The sequence below is a fragment of the Onychostruthus taczanowskii genome, unplaced genomic scaffold (assembly GCF_017590055.1).
Source record: "Onychostruthus taczanowskii isolate IOZ18803 unplaced genomic scaffold, ASM1759005v1 scaffold25, whole genome shotgun sequence".
Taxonomy (NCBI): Eukaryota; Metazoa; Chordata; class Aves; order Passeriformes; family Passeridae; genus Onychostruthus; species Onychostruthus taczanowskii.
Window position 1 is genome coordinate 7,705,753 of NW_024499796.1, and position 19,166 is coordinate 7,724,918.

General features: G+C 46.7%; 2 protein-coding genes across 4 annotated transcripts in view; one reads left to right on the forward strand and one right to left on the reverse strand.

The window, feature by feature from the left end:
- Window positions 1–38: 38 nt before the first annotated feature.
- BRD3OS (BRD3 opposite strand) lies at window positions 39–3,439 on the forward strand. Of its 2 annotated transcripts, none has more exons than XM_041407050.1 (2): window positions 39–1,050; window positions 2,415–3,439. In XM_041407050.1, the coding sequence occupies exon 1, from the start codon at window positions 735–737 to the stop codon at window positions 1,002–1,004; it is 270 nt and encodes an 89-aa protein (XP_041262984.1). In that variant the 5' UTR covers window positions 39–734; the 3' UTR covers window positions 1,005–1,050; window positions 2,415–3,439. The 2 variants fall into 2 exon arrangements, with proteins under 2 accessions (XP_041262984.1, XP_041262985.1); XM_041407051.1 differs by having other exon boundaries at window positions 3,230–3,439.
- A 1,582-nt stretch (window positions 3,440–5,021) lies between these two features.
- The window catches only part of BRD3 (bromodomain containing 3), a 36,629-nt gene continuing 22,484 nt past the window's right edge, over window positions 5,022–19,166 (reverse strand). The window contains exons 7-12 of one of the 2 annotated variants that reach the window (XM_041407048.1): window positions 15,062–15,190; window positions 14,495–14,686; window positions 13,921–14,156; window positions 13,128–13,420; window positions 11,240–11,368; window positions 5,022–9,715 (exon numbers count right to left, since the gene is read on the reverse strand). In XM_041407048.1, coding sequence (XP_041262982.1) covers window positions 9,600–9,715; window positions 11,240–11,368; window positions 13,128–13,420; window positions 13,921–14,156; window positions 14,495–14,686; window positions 15,062–15,190 — 1,095 coding nt within the window. In that variant the 3' untranslated portion in view covers window positions 5,022–9,599. The other variant, XM_041407049.1, reaches the window with a different exon arrangement.

The window sequence follows — 19,166 nt, forward strand, 5'->3', positions numbered from 1 at the left end:
CGTCTCGGGGGGCGGTGCGGGACCCCCAGCTCGGGGCGGGCAGGGCCGGGCGGTGCGGGACACCCGCGGGGCCGCTGGAAGGGGCTGGGGGCGGCCGGGACATGGGGGGCACGGGAAGGGAGGATGGCAGGGCGGGGACCCGCCGTGTCAGCCCGTGGGGTGACCCTGCTGTGCCCCGCAGGTGCCGTCCGGAGGTGCCGGGCTCCCCCTACCCCAGCTTGGGTACCACAAGCGGGGCCGAGCATCTTCTCCTGCATCCCCGAACGCGTGACGTGGCGGGCTGCCGTCCATCCGCGGGGAGAGGCCGTGCACAGGCCTGGGCACCGCTGACCTCCAGGCTCTGACCTCTTGACGCCTTCGGGATCCGTTCTCCAGGGAATTCAGCTCATCCCGGCCCGCTCGGCCTGTCCCGCCTGGCTGCTCCTATGGAGATGCTTCACGGAGTGTCAACAAACAGCACGTGTGGGCCCTCCCCAGCATGGAGCACGCAGCAGTAGCACGGCTGGGTGAGCTCTCACAAGTCCTGCTGTGGTTTTTAAGCAAGGCCAGGCTGTGATTTTAGGGCCCTGCTCCCTCTCCTGAGCGGCGCCAGCAGCTCGTGGATCCCGAGCGCCGTGCCCTGGGATGTTCTCCCTTGAGCTCCGAGCAGCAGCCATCGGCCTGGACAGAGCCACTGGGGATTATTTCGGAGCAGTTGGGAAGGAGCTCCCGCTGGTGGAGCTGTGCTGGGGCAGATGAGTGAGCCGGTGATGAACGGGAGGGTGCCCCTGCCCGAGAAAGCCTTGTCCGAGGGCTATGCCCGCCTGAGGTACAGGGACACGTCCCTGCTCATCTGGCAGCAGCAGCAGCAGAAACTGGAGTCAGCTCCCCCCAACACCTACCTGAGCCGCAGCAGGAGCATGTGGTACTCGCAGTACGGCAACGAAGCCATCCTGGTGCGGGACAAAAACAAGCTGGATGTCTCCAGGGACACGGGGCAGTCCAAGTTTTGTGCTATTATGTAATTCCCCGCAGGAATCCACACGTGGAGAGGAAGCAGAGCTGGGGGAGGTGGGTGTGCAGCAGCCTCTCACAGCCCTGCACAGGAAGCAGCGTTGCAGGAAGGCTGAAGTTTGATTGCTTCTGTTTGGTTTTGCTGTTTATAGACTCCCATTCTGCATGTCACTGAGTGTGTGCAGCAAACCCAGCCTGGCTGGGGAGATCTCAAGCCTGTTGCTGCCCAGCATCTTGGCAGGGGCCGTGCTGGACCATGTGTTGCTTCTAAGTGGCTCGTGTGCCCTGAGAAGCACCCGCTGGCACTTGGGCACCATCCCCAGCCACCCTTACTGGCCAGTCCTGGTACATTTCCAGAGCTCTGGGAATGCTGGTGGGACAGAGGCGAGCACAGATCTGTTCCCATCAGGGCTGTGGTTTTAAGAAGTTGATCTCCAAAACCATCTGGCCATTACTTGTTCTGTTTGCCCTGTCTGTATTTAATTCCTGCCCTGAAGTGGTCTCTTCCAGCCAGAGAATGGAGTGGTTTACTGTGGGAACAGGGGGAGAATGTGTTGAGAATTTAATCCAAGCCTTCAAAACACCTGGTAGGAAAGGTGTGCTGGAGTTCCATGCAAAGCCAAGGGCCCTCTCTCATCCCACAGGGTGGGATCATAGAAACAACAGGAGCTCTGGAGTCAGGGGAGCTGACTCCTTTCGGGCAGATCCCCCAGTGAAGCACCTGAAAGGGAGGGACAGGCCCAGGAAAGCAACAGCAAAAAAAACCCTGTAAATGCACACATGTCCTAAGGGACACGAGGAAACTCCTGCAGAGCACAGAGCCACTCCTGAGATGGGCTACAGAAGGAAAGAGGCCACTGGAGTTTGCTTTGCATTCAGGTTTTAATGCATGCAGTAGCTTGGAAGGGTTTAACTTCTAGTTCAGGTTGGATTGTAGGTTTGGTGCATGTATTTTAGAAGTTGTGTCTAGGATTGTTATGATTAACTGGAGGATTTTAGGAGGGAGAAGCACTGCCCTGCTTGGGCACAGAGGCTGCTGCTTTCAGGTTTAAGTTTCTGCTGAATCCTGACTTGCTCAAGGCAAGATCACCCTGAGAAACTCAGCCCAGCAAGCACCTGAATCTTTGTTAAAAACAGAACTCCCACTTCCAGGGCTGTGAATTATGTACCCAGGGTTCAGCATGAAAATTCTTCAGGGTTTTTCCCTTTCTGTCCTGCCTAGGCCATGTGTGCAACCCAGCAGTGCCTGGGCACAGGCTTAGCTCCAGGCAAATCAGCATTTGATGTCAGCTTCAGGATGGATTATTTACCTGCCTATTATTAGGCACAGTCATTACTTCTGTTCTATTTATCTAAAACCTCCTTTGCATTTTTTTCAAGCACTTTATTTTATTTATTTTTTTTTTTTTAATACAATGAAGAATCTCTTCCACCTCTCCCGTGTGGGTGAAATGCTACAACACACCTCGACCTTGCTGAACTCGATGTACTGAGCAGAACACACCTGTTCTAGAGTGAAATCACAGAGGTTTGGTGTACTCAGCCCTGCTCCATAGCACTGCAAACAACAGGCAGCTCGTTGTTTTTTTTAAAAGCACTATTTCTGCATGTGTTGGTGTTTGATACCTTGTGTGTGTGCGCGCTCATAGATTTGCACCTCGCTGCTTTGCAGACCTGTGCATTGCTCTGCACACAAATAACCCTCTTGCTTTTGTCAGGACTAGCTCTGGAGGAGAAACTATTCAGTGAATAAATGTTTTTGAAGCGAGTGCGAGCGTTCAATGAGATTCACAAAGCCAGCGAGGCTCGGCAAGGTGCCGGGGGAGCAGTGCCAGGGATGTGTGACCCACCTGGGCCTCCAGCTCTTGGCTGAGTGAACAGGAGATTATTTACTCAAACAGGCACGGGGCTGGGCCCAGAGCTCCCCTGGGATCTGCAGGTGGATTCACCTGGAGAAGCAGGAGAGGTGGGTTCCAGGCCAGCCCTGGGGAGCACGTGAACTCTGGGAGTTTAAGGAACAGCACATCCCCCAAAGCAGCTGTTCGTTTTCTTTTCTTATAGAAAAAGAAATCCAACACTTATTTTCTTTTTAATTTCAGTAAGGAAGATGCTTATTTTGGGTATAATCAGTCTCTTTTTGTTGACGTGGCTGGTAAACCAAAATTCAGTTATTTTGCAGAGTCTTAATTGGACTATACAAGACTAAACCCGTAAGAATGTGCATAAATTCTTCCAGGATGGATGCTGGATGTGACAGAGCAGGAAGAAGAGGATGAGTTGTCCTTCCATCTCTGTGAATGTGACTGTAGTTTTCCATTTCTGTGTGTCACTGGTCACAGCAGGGTTGCTGTGGCTGTTCTGTGAGCCGGTTGTGTGGTGGTGATGCACTTGTTTCAAACACTGTTGTAGCCTCTTTGATAAAGTGCATTAAAATGATTTGAATGCAGCTCGGTGAGTGGCTGTTTTTCCCCTGCATGGCCACGGCTCTGGCACAGGTGACAGCTTTTGGCACTCCCCTTTTGGGAGGGAGGAATCACCTCAGTTCCTGGTGGGGCTCCAAACCCACACCACTGCACTGGGAGCTGCAGGGGAGGCTCCTCCAGCTCCCCAAGGCCAGCAGCACTTTCAGGATGAGGAAAGCTCTGGCTGTCACACTGAATGAGGGAATTATTATGGAAAAGACCTCAGAGATTGTCACATCCAGCCTGTGCCTGATCCCCACTTTGTCACCAGCCCGGGGTGCCACATCTGGGCCTTCCCTGGGCACCTCCAGGGATGGGGACTCCAAACCTCCCTGGGCAGCCCCTGCCAAGCCTGAGCACCCTTTCCTCAAAGGAATTGCTCCTGCTCTCCAACCTGAACCTCCCCTGGATGCAGTTTGAGGCTGTTCCCTCTTGTCCTGGTAGGAGTTACCTGGCAGTGACCAAAGCCCACCTCACAACCCTGGTTTGGGCAGCTGGAGAGAGCAAGGAGATCTTCCCTGAGCCTCCTTTTCCTCCAGGCTGAGCCCTCTCAGCTGCTCCTCACAGGACAGACTTTCCAGAGCCTTCCCCAGCTCTGTTCCCTCCTCTGGACTCATTCCAGCCCCTCAATGTCCCTCTGGCAGCCCCAGCATTCAAGGCATGTGCAGTGAGAGTTGAACTTCAATTGTGTCCTGCGTGTCCTCAACCTCCTCCCAGCCTGAAGAAACAGCTCTGCTCTCTGCCCCCAGAAGTAACTCACCTGCAAATGCCACAGAAACATCCTCACCTCCCTCACAGGAGACTCTTTAGGGGACAGCTTGGACAAAGAGCCCACGGGAGTGGCACTGGCACCAGAGCAGAGTGGAACAGCTTTGCTGGAGCCTTGGACGGGCAGTGAGCAGGAACAGGGTTAGAGAAAGATTAACCCTGGGGCAGCCTGGCTGTGCTAACCCCACCTCACACAAAGAGCAAACAGCAAAACCAACCCCAGTCCTCTCTGATGACCAAAATAGATCCTGGCACCCACACAGCAATGCCAGGACTCTGCTGGCACTGGCACCAGCTGCTCCAGGCCCCCCTTTCCAAGCTGTGCCCTCCAGGTCACCCTGAGCCCACAGCAGGTGACCAAATCCCTCTGCTTCCTGCAGCTCCTGGTGCCTTCCAAGAAGCCAGCAGCAAACCTGGGTGAAGGCTCATCTCTTTTCAGCCCAACTTACCTCAATCGGGAGCAATTCCCACAGAATTTAAGACCCTGCAGACTACAGGATGCTGGGAAGAGTTCAAGCCCTTCCTTGGCTGCACTGGGACATGGAAACAGCTGTTTCCCTCACCAAAAAAAGGGATTTAAAACAGTTTTATTTCAGGTACTCAGCTGTGATTCAGACACCCCAGAGCTGTCCCATTCTGAGGGCAGTCAGCCCTTTGAGTGTGACATTCCCTAAAATAACTTCCAGATTATTCCAGGACTCGTGGCACCAGGATTCAAGCCCCTGATGTTTGGCTGCTGGCACTGCCCAGTCCACGTTTGAGTGCCACACCTGGAAAAGATGAGGAGAGGGGAAAATATGGGATCAAACTGCACACACCAAACAATTTTTCTTTTTATTATGAAAACAAAACGAATGCCCCAGGACCAGGGTCCGTGATTACCAGTAACATCAAAGATTACTTTCTAACTCTTTTTTTTTTTAATTCTGTTTTGTTTGAGGCCAGCAATTTGCAATAAACAAGCTAAACTACTTACATTGACTAATTTCTTTTCAATAACTGACATTTACAGGAATATACTAGAAATGGCACTAAAAAGTTTTAAGAAAAAGAGTTACGGTAAATTTGCATGCACATCATACAGAAAAGTAACAATTTCTTTTTTTCTTTTAAATATTAAAAAAACCCCAAAATAACAAAACAAAAAATACAACAACAAATCTTTCTGGATTGGTTATGCCAGTATCAGGGCTGTGTTCTAAGCGGCCTGTGTCAAATCCTAGCTGGTGGTTTAATTTCTTTTTTAAAAATGACATTTTAAAAAGATATGCAAATACCATTTTCTTTACAAAATGCAGCTCAAGCAAGATAACGCTGCTGTGTAGGGAATCCTAAATTTCTCTTTACTGATGCAGAGCCTGCCCACAGTTAGCCCTAGTGGTAACTCTCAGGGTTGAGAAGAGACTGAGAATTTAAAATCCAGTACTAAAATGGTTGTGGTTTGTCTTTGTCATGCCCCGATCCCTTCCCCTCAGCTCCAACCCCAGCTTTAAAAAAACATCATTCCTTCCAAAACAAGGAAAAAAAAATTAAGAACTGCTCTAAAAGTCTCCAAAGCAGAGAAAGAACTAGGTTAGCTAACTGCAGTCTGCTTCTAACACAGAGAAGGGGGAAGAGAGCTCAGGGGGAACTCAGCTCACAGAAATGATGTTTGTGTGTTTTTGGGGGTCACCACCCTGCCAGCAGTGACACAGCTCTGAAACATCACTCCCACGCTTACAAACCCTGGGGGTAGGCAAGGTTCAAACCACACCAGTACAAAAATTAAAATGATTTTGTTGTTTTTTTGTTGTGTAGGTGACACATTTGGTGTGCAGAGAGCTGAGAGACTCCTTCGGTCGCTGGGATGGGGAATCTCCCTCTGGTCCCACTGAGCCATGAGACAGGCTGAGTTTACAATCAGAGAAAAGGTTCACAAAGTTTTTAGAAAGGTGCAGTAATGCTGGTTGATTGAGAAAGGTCTGGTCAGATATTTTGTCAAAACAGGAATTAGTCCGAAAAAAGCAGTTTCAATAAAACTCTGTGTGTATGCATACATATGAAATCATACTGATTTCAGTGAAGTTTCCCCTGGAAAACAAAGTTAAACTTTGTTCATTCAAGAAAAATTCTACCATAAAAATTTTAATTTTTTTTTTCCTTTTTTTTTTTTTTTTTTTTTTTTTTTTTTTTATTCTTAAGTTTAAAAATGTCCTTCAAACGTTGTTGTGTTTGATCGTTTCCAAGTTATTTTGTGACATCTGGACTGACGTGTCATGCAATAAAAGCCAGTTAAATAAATGCTCTGTTGCTTCAGTTCCCAACTCATTCAGGACTGCTGTTACTTACTCTGGACTGGAAACATCTTTTCTTTCCTGGAGAAACTCAGGATGTACAAGAGGCACCCCCATGGACATGGTGGGGATAAAGAGCACTACAAACAAGCTGGGAATGGAAAAGTGTAAGGACAGCATTTGGAAGGGAGGAGTCACCAAATTCTTCCCTCAGTCATGCCAAAATGGATTTCTCCTTGCTCCATTTTGTTGGGAACACCTCACTTTCCGTGCAGAGTTTCCCAATAAGTGGAAGCCCAAGTTGCAGCTGGTGAATCAAAGATGTGCAGCAGATTCTTTTCGTTCTGTGGTGGCCTTGGCAGGTTGTTTTCCTGGAAAACCCCCAGGCTGGGATGATTTTCCAGCTCCAGCAGGGATCCTCCTCCAGCGCTGAGCCAGCCTCAGGGCACGCTTTTCCCATCACCTCACAGCTGGTTCTCAACCTCTGGCTCCAGCTTTCCCAACTAATTTAGGTGGGGCAGCCCCGTGGCTCCTTGAGGGATGTCTGTGTGTTCCAGGGGCTGTTCCTGATGTCAGAGGATGGTGCCAGAGCTCAAATTCCCAGGATTTTTTGTGGCAGTGATGCTGTCGCCTCCAGTTTGTCCTCCCCACAGCAGCCACCACCACAGCTCAGGGTCAAGCATGCAGGAAAAGGTCCCAGGAAGGGAAAACTGGGAGTTTGTTTATCCAAAAGCCGTGGCAGTGAATTGGTTGCAATTATTCCTTAAAATATTCCTTGGTTTTGGTCATTCAAGTCGCAGGCAACAGGAGAAACACAGGTGAAACCCAACCCCGTTAAAAAGAAACCCAAGCTCTTAATTAGGTGAATATTACATTTCCTCATAGTAAATTCTGAAAATATATTACCAGGGATCTGTCTAGGGGAAGGTTTTGTAAGGGCAGAACTTAAAAAAAATAATATCAGAACTGAACTCCATTGTTAATGGAAAAGAAAAATAATGAATTAAAAGCAGAACTCCACTGTTAATGGAAAAGAAAAATCATGATTCTGTGCTTCTGGGAGAGCACAGAAGGTGAATTTTAGGGCTACCCCACAGGGGAGAGGCAGTTTTAGGGGCTGGTGGTGGAGATGGAAAGGCAGAACTTTCTGTTAAATTCTGTGTATTTTTTTTTCTTTACAATAAAAAGAATTTACAATACAACTTCTGCCCCTCAGATTACAAATTTGATATAATTACAGAACTGATGTTTTCCTAAAATTGGATTAGAAAAGGATAAAACCCCCATTGTTCTACCAAAACAAAAAAAGAGGGGAGGAAAAAAGACCACTGAGAAAATAAAATTGTATTGAAGTATATGTCTCCAAAATCTGTACAAAACAGGAAAAAAGGGGTCTGGGGTGAAAAGAGGAGGAAAAAATGCTAAAAGTGAACACACCAAACATGACAGAGCACCAGACACACGAGAGACTGGACTGTAGCACCTGTAGGTAGAAAAGTCCAAGGTATATAAATAAAGTTGTGGATTTTTATTTGCTTTGTTGTTGTTTGTTTTTTAAATCTGGTTCAAATCTCGTTAAAAATCTTCCTGTCTGCTGGCCTGCAAAACCCCAGCTTTGCTTTTGTTAGGTTTTATTACATTTTAAACGACCAATGGTGTTTAATAAATAAAGTCATGGTATATACATGAAATTAGGGACACTGAAACCAGGGTGTATTACAGCAGCACAGGTGAAAACGTTAGGCTGGACTGAAAAAAATAGCAAGCTTTAAAAAAAAATTGCCTTTTTTTTTCTTCTCCCTCCCCTCTTTCTTCTTTTCATTGAGCTAAAACATTTCAGTGCCTGGAACTTGAACCCTGCCTGACACAGGAGGAGCATCTCCCCTTCCAGGAGCTCACTACCAGAATGATGAAGAGAAGGGAGAAAACCAAAGCAAACTCAAAAGCAAAAAGCCCAAACACACATAAAATCCCTCTCCACTTCCCCTGCCAGCTCAGCCTCAGCTGGAGCTCAAGTGCTGCTTTATTTTAAGCCCAGTCTGAGGTGTTTGTCATGGAGGAATTGCCCAAAATGTGCCCAGCAATGGGCACATGACTTGTCCTGGTCACCGCAGGGATCACTCCAGGCTCCAGCTGACAACTTCCAGCCAAAAAAAACTCCTGTCAATTCCATGACAACTTTCACAGAGAGCGTCCCATTTCCTGGGAATTATCTATTTCATGGTAAAAATAACATTCCCAAGAAACTTGAGTGAGTCCCTTGCTCCCTTCTTCCAAATGAATCCCCAGGAAAAGTGAAGCTTTTGAGTGGAGAACCAAGAAATGCAACCACTTCTATTGCTCGTGTGCTTAAAAGTTAAATTCATGCTTCAAGACCTTCCTGAACAGGTGCCTACGCCTCTACCAAGATTTAAAAAAAAGCATGTTAGCAATCCACAGTACATGAGAATTTTTTTGGATTTTTTTTTGTTTTTATGTAAAAAGATGATAGCATCTGACATTTTCATCACACTGTAGACTTGGAGATTAAGAATACTAGTGCTAATAACAAATACACCAACTAGTTCAAAAGCTAACATCTTTCAGATACAGTACCATTTTACAGAGATTTCTTTAAAAAAAGATGGTTTTTACCTTGTGTGAGCCAGGCAGGCTTATTAAAAGAGAATATTTGGGGAGAGGGAAGGGCTGAGAGGGAAATGTACTACAAACCTTGCAGAATTTTCTATTTATCTCCTGCTAAGAGCTCAAAGTTCTTCCATTTTCGACCAATTTTCTCCAGATAAATGTAAATTTTAGAGACTTTATGCAAAGGGAACTATTTGTCATAAAGTCTAGTCACACACACACACTCGAAGATCTTTGACCTATTAAAAGAGAACCCACTCCCTCCCCCCCACACAAAAAAAAAAAAAAAAAAAAAAAAAGAAAATACCTTTTGCAACACTGAGTTAAAAAATAAAATAAAAAAAAAACAAGTCAGAGAAAAGAGAGAGAGGTTAAAACCTGACCACCGTGAGCAGGGGGTGAGGAGGGGAGGGGGCTCTGCAGAGCAGGGGCGGGAGGGGGTGTCCGTTTGGGGGTTGTGTCCGTGTGTCCGCGCTCATTCCGAGTCGCTGCTGTCCGAGCTGGAGCCGCTGGAGCTGCTGCTCCCCGACTCGGAGGAGGAGCTGCTGCTGAGCCGGGAGGGGCCTCCGGAGGGAGTGGAGCCGGATTTCTCTGCGGGAACAAGCAGGGATGTGGTTACTAAACACGCAAGGGGTCACTGTGATATTTTACCGAAAATCTTCTGCTAGGATTTTTCCCCTCCTGAGGAGCTGGGAGCTCCGAGAAAGAATTGTAAACAATTACTATCTGCTGTGGAATGCAACAGGTGCATCTTCCATTGCTCCATGTGGATTGTTTTCCATTGATGACCAGTCACAGCCATCTGTGCCCAGGCTGTGAGCAGTCACAAGATTTTTGTTATGCATTCTATGCTATTGTTCTTTGTAGCCTTCTGATCTCTCTTGTCTCTCTGTTCTTTTAGTATAGTTTTCATACAGTATTTTAGTATAAGATAATAAATCAACCTCCTGTGTCCCCACACACGGAGTGTTCACCTCAACACACAAGGGGTGCCCTCAGCCCTGTGCCCAGCCTGACCCACGGCGTGGCAGCGCTCCTGCCCTGGGCTGGTGAAGGGTGCTGCCATCCCAAATTGTCCTCTTTGTGCTGGATAATCACTTTTGCACCTTTAAAGCTGGTTCTGAGGGTGAAGGAGGAGAGAAAAGCAGCGTGGAGTTTGTTTTCAGAAAATGCACACACTCCTCCACATTCCTGCTGCTGGACTGTGCTGTCTGCAGACAGACAGACACACAGACAGCAGGACAGAGCTCTCATTTGCTTTTAGTTAGTTTTTAGCTAGCTGAAGCAGAGAAGTTTCCTAAACTGTAGTTTTTCCTTAGACCTGTTTAAGCCTACTCTAAACTGAACACCCAAAAGAGCAGCTACAGCTCACACCTGTGGCCCACCAAGCCAAGCCTGAGCCACAGCATTTCCAACACCAAAAACACTGATAAGAGACTAAATCCAGCTGCAGCCCACAAAGAGACTTTCTGAATTTATAATCTCTTTTAAAGCAGCAAGAGTTTTATTGTTTAATAATGTTCTTTTTTTTTGTACAAGTAAATGCTCTGCCTATTAAATAGTTTTTTTCCACTTTTCTCCAAAGAAATATTTTCCTGAACCAGTTAAAAAAAAAAAAAAGCCACTTAAATCTACTTTTTAGAAGAACTCCTTCAAAGTTTTCTTCCAAATTTACCTGAAACCATGACAGCCACTTAGACTGCCAGTGACTGTGGAAGTTTGGGATGCACAGAGGAGCTCTGCTGTGGGGCAGTGTCACCTCTGAGCACAGAAAATCCCCTTGTGAAAGCTTTGTTTGCACCAGGGGAACCTTTTGGAGCATCCTGAGCTATGTGGGGGTTTGGGATTATTTTAACCCCATGTGTTAGAAGCTCTGTGGTGTGGGCTGCACACCAGGTTAACACAGGGAAGATCCTCCTCCCTCTGAAGGAGGAATGGCCTCTCAGACAGCTCCTATTTACCACCCAGCAGTTCCCAAAGCAGCCCCACAGCAGCTCAGTGGGAACCCCCTGAGGCTTCCAGTCACAGGGACAAACCCAAGGCAGAGGTTTTGTTCCTGTGACAAAGTCTGTTCACTTTTGGGGGGCTGTTTTCCCATAAAGCCAAAGCCATTACCTTTCTTTGCAGGCTTCTTGTTGTTGTTTAGCTGCCCACTGACGTCCTGTAACCGTTTTTCTAGTTCTTTCTTCTTTTCCTGAGCTAACTCTTCTTTTGACTTTGCTGCTTGCTTTTTGCCACTGGCAGCTGTGGGGGAGGAAGGCAGAGTTTCTGAAAGTGCAGGGATGCAGGGGGAAAGAGTGGACATCACTATTTTACAGGGCATGTACATCTGTGTGCACACTCTGCAGTGACACTGCCAACATCCAGTGCTCACACAGCAACTACACATCCCAGAGAGAAGACAACACCTGAAGTTGCCTTGCTCATCAAATCACCACCATCCTGTAACATGCAATTTTTTTAAGAGAGATCTTCTGGAAAGTATTTTAGAAGATAGAAATATCCATGTAATAACCTTGTCATTACAGGTTACTTACCAGCCAGTTATATGGTCAATAATTACAGATTTGTAATTACAGAATTGTTACATGGGTTTTCTGCCCTGTAAAATAAAGTGTCCCATTAAAGGTTGTCAGGAGTAAAGCATCTGCCATGAAAACTTCCGATCCCCTCACGCAAGAATCTACTGTGGTTTATGTTGCTCTAAATAGAAAACAAAACAAACAAAGGCAAATTAAAAACCAACTGAGGCAAAGGCTGGCAGACAACAGGAATGTAACTGCATCAGGATGGAAAGGGTGAGAAGGACCAGCAACACTCACACTGCCAAGGAAAGGAAATATTCCTCTGAAGGAGGAGTAATTGAACACAGGTGTTGGCCAGGATTGGAAGCACAAGACAGGAGCCAGATATTTTGCCTGATCCAGCAAGGAAATACCTACATTTCTGTGAGCTGCTTTAAAGCAGTGGTATAAAAAAAACCCAAAAAAAAACCAAAAAAAGAAAACTGGAAAGCAGAGTCCTAAGAGGGAACACTCAGCGCAGGAGACCAGCCAGGCTCAGGCATGCCAGGCTCACAGGGTGGATATCTGAGCTCTGGTTCCAAAATTGAAGGATGCTTCCAGTTCCTAAGAACTCTGGAAAATCCTTTCCTGAGCTAGGCCAACGGGGAAGGACTCAGGGGGAGAAAAAATAAAGCAAAAAGAAAGGTCAAAGTCTGTGCTTTGCTTAGGCCTTCCTGAAAACCCTGAGGAAGGAATGGAGATGCTCTGCAAGAGCAAGGAGTAGCTTTTGTGTCATAATCTTAAAAGCAAAACTCCCTTAACCAAGAGGGCCAAGAGCACTTCAGGTAAGTGATCCTACTGCTGTCCAGCTGGAGCTAAACTCTCCAGGGGCTGCAGGAACTCTCTTTGTTGGCAAGACACAAAGTCTGTCCCACACTGAAACACACACTCAGCAGCAGATTGACATTCACTCTCTGAACTGACAGAGGGTGAGGCCAATGTGGTGATCAGGACACACAGGAAGAGCAGTTTTGGGGTGAATACACAACTCAGACACACCCAGAATCCACAGATAACCAGGTAACCTTGTGCAAATCATTTATTGCCTTGGTGGTTTGGATCCCAACCATGTTTTTTGTTTCCTGCCTCATTAGATGCTAAACTATTCAGGATAAGAAACTGATCCTTCCAGATGTATGCATGTAACACCTGACACAATGAGACTGAAACCTTTACAGGGCCTTCCAGAGCCTGGGTAAGTAATAAAGGCATCCCACAGGTCTTGCAGAGGAACACATTGGCTCTCCAGGTCTCTGCAGCAGGACACCATGGGAAGAAAGAACAGAGAAAAACAGGAAGTTTCTGTACATTTCCTTGGGAGAAAAGAATCTCTAAAAACTCCTGGCACCACATACCCAACAGGTGGATAAGAGAATCTCAACACAGATGCCCTGACTCCACAGCTGAGCCCAAGAGCTGCTGGGGGGAGGTTAACTTACAAAATGGTTTCCTTTGTTTTTTCTGTAAACAAGATTTCACGTATCTCTCCAGTTCTCGTAACGTTGTGGGCTTCAAAGTTTCAAAATCTATTTCAATCTCGTCGGGATTGGAGTCTCTGAGGGAAGGTTCCCTGGACTGGATGATGTGAACCACCCTGCCCAGCTTCTCCCCGGGCAGGCGGTTGATGTCCAGGCTGAGCTGTCGCTTCTCATCATAGGTCATGGGCAGCCCTTCCTCCTCCTCATCCGAGTCGTAGGTTGCAGATGCCTGTTTGCCTCCTTTCTTGGGCTGCCTGGGGAGGTTGTCAAGCATGAAAACATTCATGGGGACACAGCAATGAAATTTTTTTTCTTCCCCTGACTCCCTCGTAACAAACATCCCCGTGCTCTTGGCTTTGAAGCTCTCGTCAGATGGCTGGAACAGCAGCACAAGTGCTGAAAAAGTTCAGCAGCCTGAGATCAGCTGTTGTGCTCCTATTATATTTTAGCCCTGTGAAGTGTGACAATGAGCCCAAGTAGCAGCAGGGGGGCAGCCATGAAATGGGCACGTTCTTGGTGGCTGCATAAAAGGCGACCCCCAAAACCTTATCTGAGAGCAATCAGGCAGGGATTCAAAGAGCTGGACAGTGAAAACACACTGGTTCCACTGCCAGCTCCACGTTAAAGACTCCCTGGAGTTGTCTGGGAATGGGAACAATATTCAGCAGCAAATTAACAACTACTGAGCTTCCCCAGGAATTAAGGACAGAGCTGGAAGCTCTTGGCTCGCCCCTCAAGGCACCTTGGCTCTCACCTGTTAGCTGTGGTTGTGCTGTTCGCTTTCTTAGCTGGGGCTTTCTTCTGTTGGGCTTGTTTTGGTGGTTGAGCCACCTTGGGTTTCTTCTCCTCCTCAGCTTTGACTTTGTGCTTTTCTTTTTCCTTCTCTTTATCTTTCTTTTTCTTCTCTTTCTCCTTCTTCTCTTTTTTTTTCTTTGGTTTGTTCACTGGCGCTTGGGACAGTGCAGCCAGCTGCTCATGGACGGCTTTCAGCTGAGGAGGAGACGGGAAAAACCATCAAGGCAAGGTAACTGCTGCCTCCACAAACCCTTCCCTCTACATCCCAAGGTGCAAATATATCCTAAAGCCAAAACTCAAGCAGTTCATACTCTGGGATCCCAGAAGGAAGGAGAGAGCATCAGCACTGAGAAAAACCACCTTGAAGAAAATTACCGTTACATCCAACATGCACTGAGTGCACAGCTGAATGCTTTACCCATTAGCCTGTGAATGCTCCCCTGCACGCCAGCCTAGGTGGGATTTTTCAGGACACAATTCCTGCTGCTGTGCTCTGTCTAATGCACAGACACACAGCTGGGATGGTGCAGTACCTGCTCCTGGAGCTCGGCCAGCCGAGTCGCCCGCTCCTCCTCGGAGTCGGAGCTGTCGGAGTCTGAGGAGCTCTCCTCGCTGCTGTGGCTGCTCTCTGTGCTTTTGCTCACCACTGGGGCTGTTGGGGGAGGTGGAGGGGGGGCCTCTGCAGGCTCATCTGGCATTTTTGCAAACCTCATCTCAAAGACATCCTGCAAAAAGGAGGAAAATTGGTGACCAAAGGAGCCTCGGCCACACACAGCTCACTCTGGTCTCTTAAATACATCAGGGGCAGGATCTTTGTGCACTACATGTAAATAATAATATACAGAATATGGTTGCCCATCTGGAAAGCCCAAGAAAATCCCCCAATTACTTTAAACCCAAGGATTGTTATATTTTGGGAGCCAAACATGGCACTGGGCCCATGCCATGTGAAGAGTACAGCAGTCCTGCAGAGAGCACGAGGCTCTTTCCAAGGGCTGGAGGAATCTCCCTTGTTGGTGCCAAGAGCAGATCCACACCTGGATCTCACCTTGTACCTGAACTAAAAACACTCTGGAAGATGCATTTGCCAACACCTTTACCTGGAGCTTCCTGGCCATGGCCACCACCTCGTGGTCTGGAGGATTGTACTTGTAACAATTAGAGAACATTAACCGAATATCTGCTGCAAAACCTTGTGCATCCTGGTATTCCCGACTGTCCATTTTTTTCTGCAAATAAACAAGCCAAAGGGGAAAGAAAAAAGAAAAGCCATAAGCAAAAGGCATTTGTAGCAACTGCATGGAGGACACATGAACCTCAGAAGAGCCTCCAAAATCCCATCTAAGAAAATGGAAGTTTAATTTGGATTATTGGCTCCTAAATAACATTCAGTTTCTGCTTTATAAAACAAGCAAACAAACATCAGGCAACCAAAGAAGTTGATATCTCATAGCAGTTTAAACACTAAGATTCTAATTTGCCTTGTTTTCTACCATTTAAGAGAATGGAAGTTTGATTTGGGTTATTGGTTCCTAAATAACATTCAGAGTTTCTGCTTTATAAAACAAGCAAACAAACATCAGGCAACCAAAGAAGTTGATATCTCATAGCAGTTTAAACACTAAGATTCTAATTTGCCTTGTTTTCTAAGCAGTAGAATATAAATCTGTCAGGATCCACATTCTACCAGAAAACATTTAGAAATCATTAGAAAAATCATTTAGAAAAATGGATCAGGAACTAATACAAACAAGGATCATGGATGGAAAGGGCAAGAGTCAACAAGCAGGTTACAATTACAGGAGTACCTGAAGTGTGTATTTCTACATATGCTTGGATATATTTGCCTTGTAAATCTGAAAGGGCAGAAAAGATCAAGAAAATCTAACTCTGACTTCCTGCTAGCAGAGGGCAGGAGGTTTGCTCTGCAGTTCCTACAGCAAAATAGGCATTTACAGTTAAACTACAACTCCCACTCTTAATTTAAAAGTCCAACTGATAGAAATGGATACAGGCTTCACCTTTTATGAACCTACTCATGTCATTTCCTAGAGCAGTGAGGATAAATGTCAAATATTTGTACCTTGTTCCTTTCTCTTATTTTTCAGCTCTCACTTCCAGCCATTTCTCTTGCTGTTTGGGACTCAATGACTTGGGTTTAGAGAGCAGTTTATAGCATTCCTAGCACTTAATTGATTTTATGCATATATTACTACTACGTATAAAACCTTAGCTCCAATTACTCCTGCTGAAAGGAACCAGAAGCTAACACTAGGTTTCATTTGCATTTAAAAGACCTGGGTTTAAAGAAATTCTCTGTTTGCCAAGTGCTTACAGGCTTTCCTTTTGTATGTCTTGGGCACCTGTGTGCCCAGAGAAGGGAAGGGTTGACTGGCAGACAGGCTGGGGACGTGATGGGGACAGACATCCCCATCCCAACGGCAAGCAGGGATGCTCGGGGTCTGTCACCCACCCCTAACACAAGCAAAATTCCCATTTTTCACAGAACTACAGAAATTTCACAGCTGTGATAGACCTTCTGACTGTCTTGAAACACTGCAATGACTCCTGGAGCTGTTTTTGTTGTGAAAAGGGCAGAATTTCACCTCCAGAGATTCAGCTTCTGAGGGACCTGGTGCAGGGTGGTGACATCCCTGCTGCAGCCAGACATCTGTCAAACTTTTGTCAGGAGACCTCATTTTCCTGGTGAATAAACCAAGAGACAGCCTGGAAGGCACAGCACAAAAGCAGAAAGGGAAATAGGTTTGTGGTGCTCCTGTCTGAAAAGCCTCTCAGGCCAATTCCAAAGCAAAACATATGTTCAAACCAAAGGGCCCATTTATTTTAAAATACATCTGACTGCATGAAAGGCCTTTTTATATTTGTTTGGCATACTCAGGGCCTGATTATTGCCTATGAAATACATTCCAGTGTCTGAGGCTTTGCTTTTCATCCAAACTCAACAGTTTTCTAGCCCTACAATTTTTAATCTGTGGATTTTTGTTTTGTTTTCTTGTAAAGAATAATTAGCTTAACAAAAGAAAGAAAAGCACTTTGAATTGGTGGGCTGGAATATCTTGTTATAAATACACTTGGAGATATCCAGCTGCTTACAAAAAAAAAAAAAAAAGTCATTACATTTACAACTGGAAATCAGGAATCAGGCAGGGCAGCTCACTCATCCTCTGTCCCACAGACAGCAATCTCATTTTCCCCCTCAATCAATTGTTTAAATCATCTTTTCATAAATTTGTTTCTTCATGTCTAACGTGTCCCTTGCTCTAAGTCTTGTCCTGCCCACAGAGGACACAAAGAATGTCTGCTCACTTTCAAGACTCTGAACTCAGCTGCTCTGAAACTGCAGAAGTTCACTGCAGGAAAATTAAGAGGTGAGCAGAGTTACATCCCTGGAGGAAGCGCTTTATTCCAAAAGTAAACACCTTGTGGAAATCCTCCTGCACAGCAAGGCTTGTTGCTTGTTCACCTCTGAGTAAAGCAAAGGCAGAGACATCCATGTCACTGCTGGCACCTGGCAGCCAAGGATGGAGCAGAAGAGGTGCTCCAGGCCCCCAGCCCCACAGAGGGGGACAGGGATGTTCTGCAATGGTCCCTGCCTGCCTGGGGACAGGGCAGAGCAGCTCCTGCCTCAGTGCCTCCCACTCCTCACAGGGAACTACAGCTGCTGCCTCTCTCTCCTCACACTTCCACCCTTTCCTACTCCAAGCAGTTCTGCCCTTTCCTTCTTTGATAAAGGGAGTTGAGGTGGAGGTGAGCTCACAGATCCTGTCCTTCAGCTGTTCCCATTCTCAGTCTGAGCTCCAGCACAAAATTCCAGCACATCCCTCTGCTCCTGGCTGCAGCAAGCTCAGCTACAGCCCCTGCATCTCACCTGCCCCTGGCACAGTCACAACAGCCAGCCAACCTGCCTCCTCCACCACACACAGAGAAAACAGCCTCCAAATCCTCCTGCAGACACCTCTGCCAGGGCAAAAAAATGCTCCTGGACATGAAGGATAGCCTCTGGGGGAAATCAGACCTAACACAGCCACAGAAATAAGAGACAAGATGTGTTACAGCTGCAGCAATGCTTGTGTTTTGCTTTCTCACATAATTCCTCCCAGGTTAGTTTGGAGGCCCTTAGTTGGGCTGCTTTATCACAGCCACTGTCACTTGGGCAGAATTAAATCTAAAAACCTTTCAGAGCCACAGTGGAAGTCTCTGACACTGGAAAATGACACTGCCTGCAAATGGCAGGTTTCTGTTCCACACAGTGAACATATTATGAGCTGCATCTCTGAGAAGTCACACGATGATTTGCAGGCCAAGAGCAATGACAATAAAACACTCCATAAAAAACCAATACCAGACAGCACTTCAAACAACTTAATTAAGAAAAATACTACCGTGTGGAATGAGAAGCCCAGAGTCTGTAGGTGTAAAAGACTCCACTGGGTTTGCCATCAGCCTGTCTCCAATTTTCTACCCTACACTAGTCAGGTGCAGAGGGAGGATATCACCTGCACTTACCAGAAAGGGGCAGAGGTGTACAATTTTAACAGAATGAAGTCAGGACCTTAAAGAGATTTAAGCATGAAGGAATCACCAACCCAAGGAATCACAACTTTGCACTTAGATTTTTCAGAACACAGCACAATAACCTCTTGCAATAAGAAATCACCTAAGCACACGTGGAAGTATTTGAGAGAGCCAGGATTTCACCCTGTCCATCTCTAATCTTCCTGCAGTGACCTGGGGCTTCAACTAGCAGGGTGCAGATATGTCTGGAGACCCAGAGCAGCCCTAGGATGGATGCATGGCACATCAGAGTGTGCCATGCTGCTCCTGGGTACCACACAGGATCTGCCAAGGAATATGACAGGAATCACAACCACAGCTGCCCTTCTGTCACCTGGGCATTCAGACAACCCCAGGCACTGGCTCAGCTGGCACTAAAACCCTTCTGGCAATGCCAGTGAAAGCCAGTAACAACATCTTCACCTCCTGCACGTGGAAGTCTCCCCTCCATCAACACAGAATCCAGTGCCTGGCTCACAAGAAGATGGGAACTATAAAGACATGTCTTTGCTTCATGGAGGGATTCAGAAAACCTCCAAACCTCCTGGGAAAAACAAGAATATTGGACCATACTAAGCTAAACTCTTGAGGAGCCAAGCATGAACCACAAAAGCAGCACATATCTCCCTG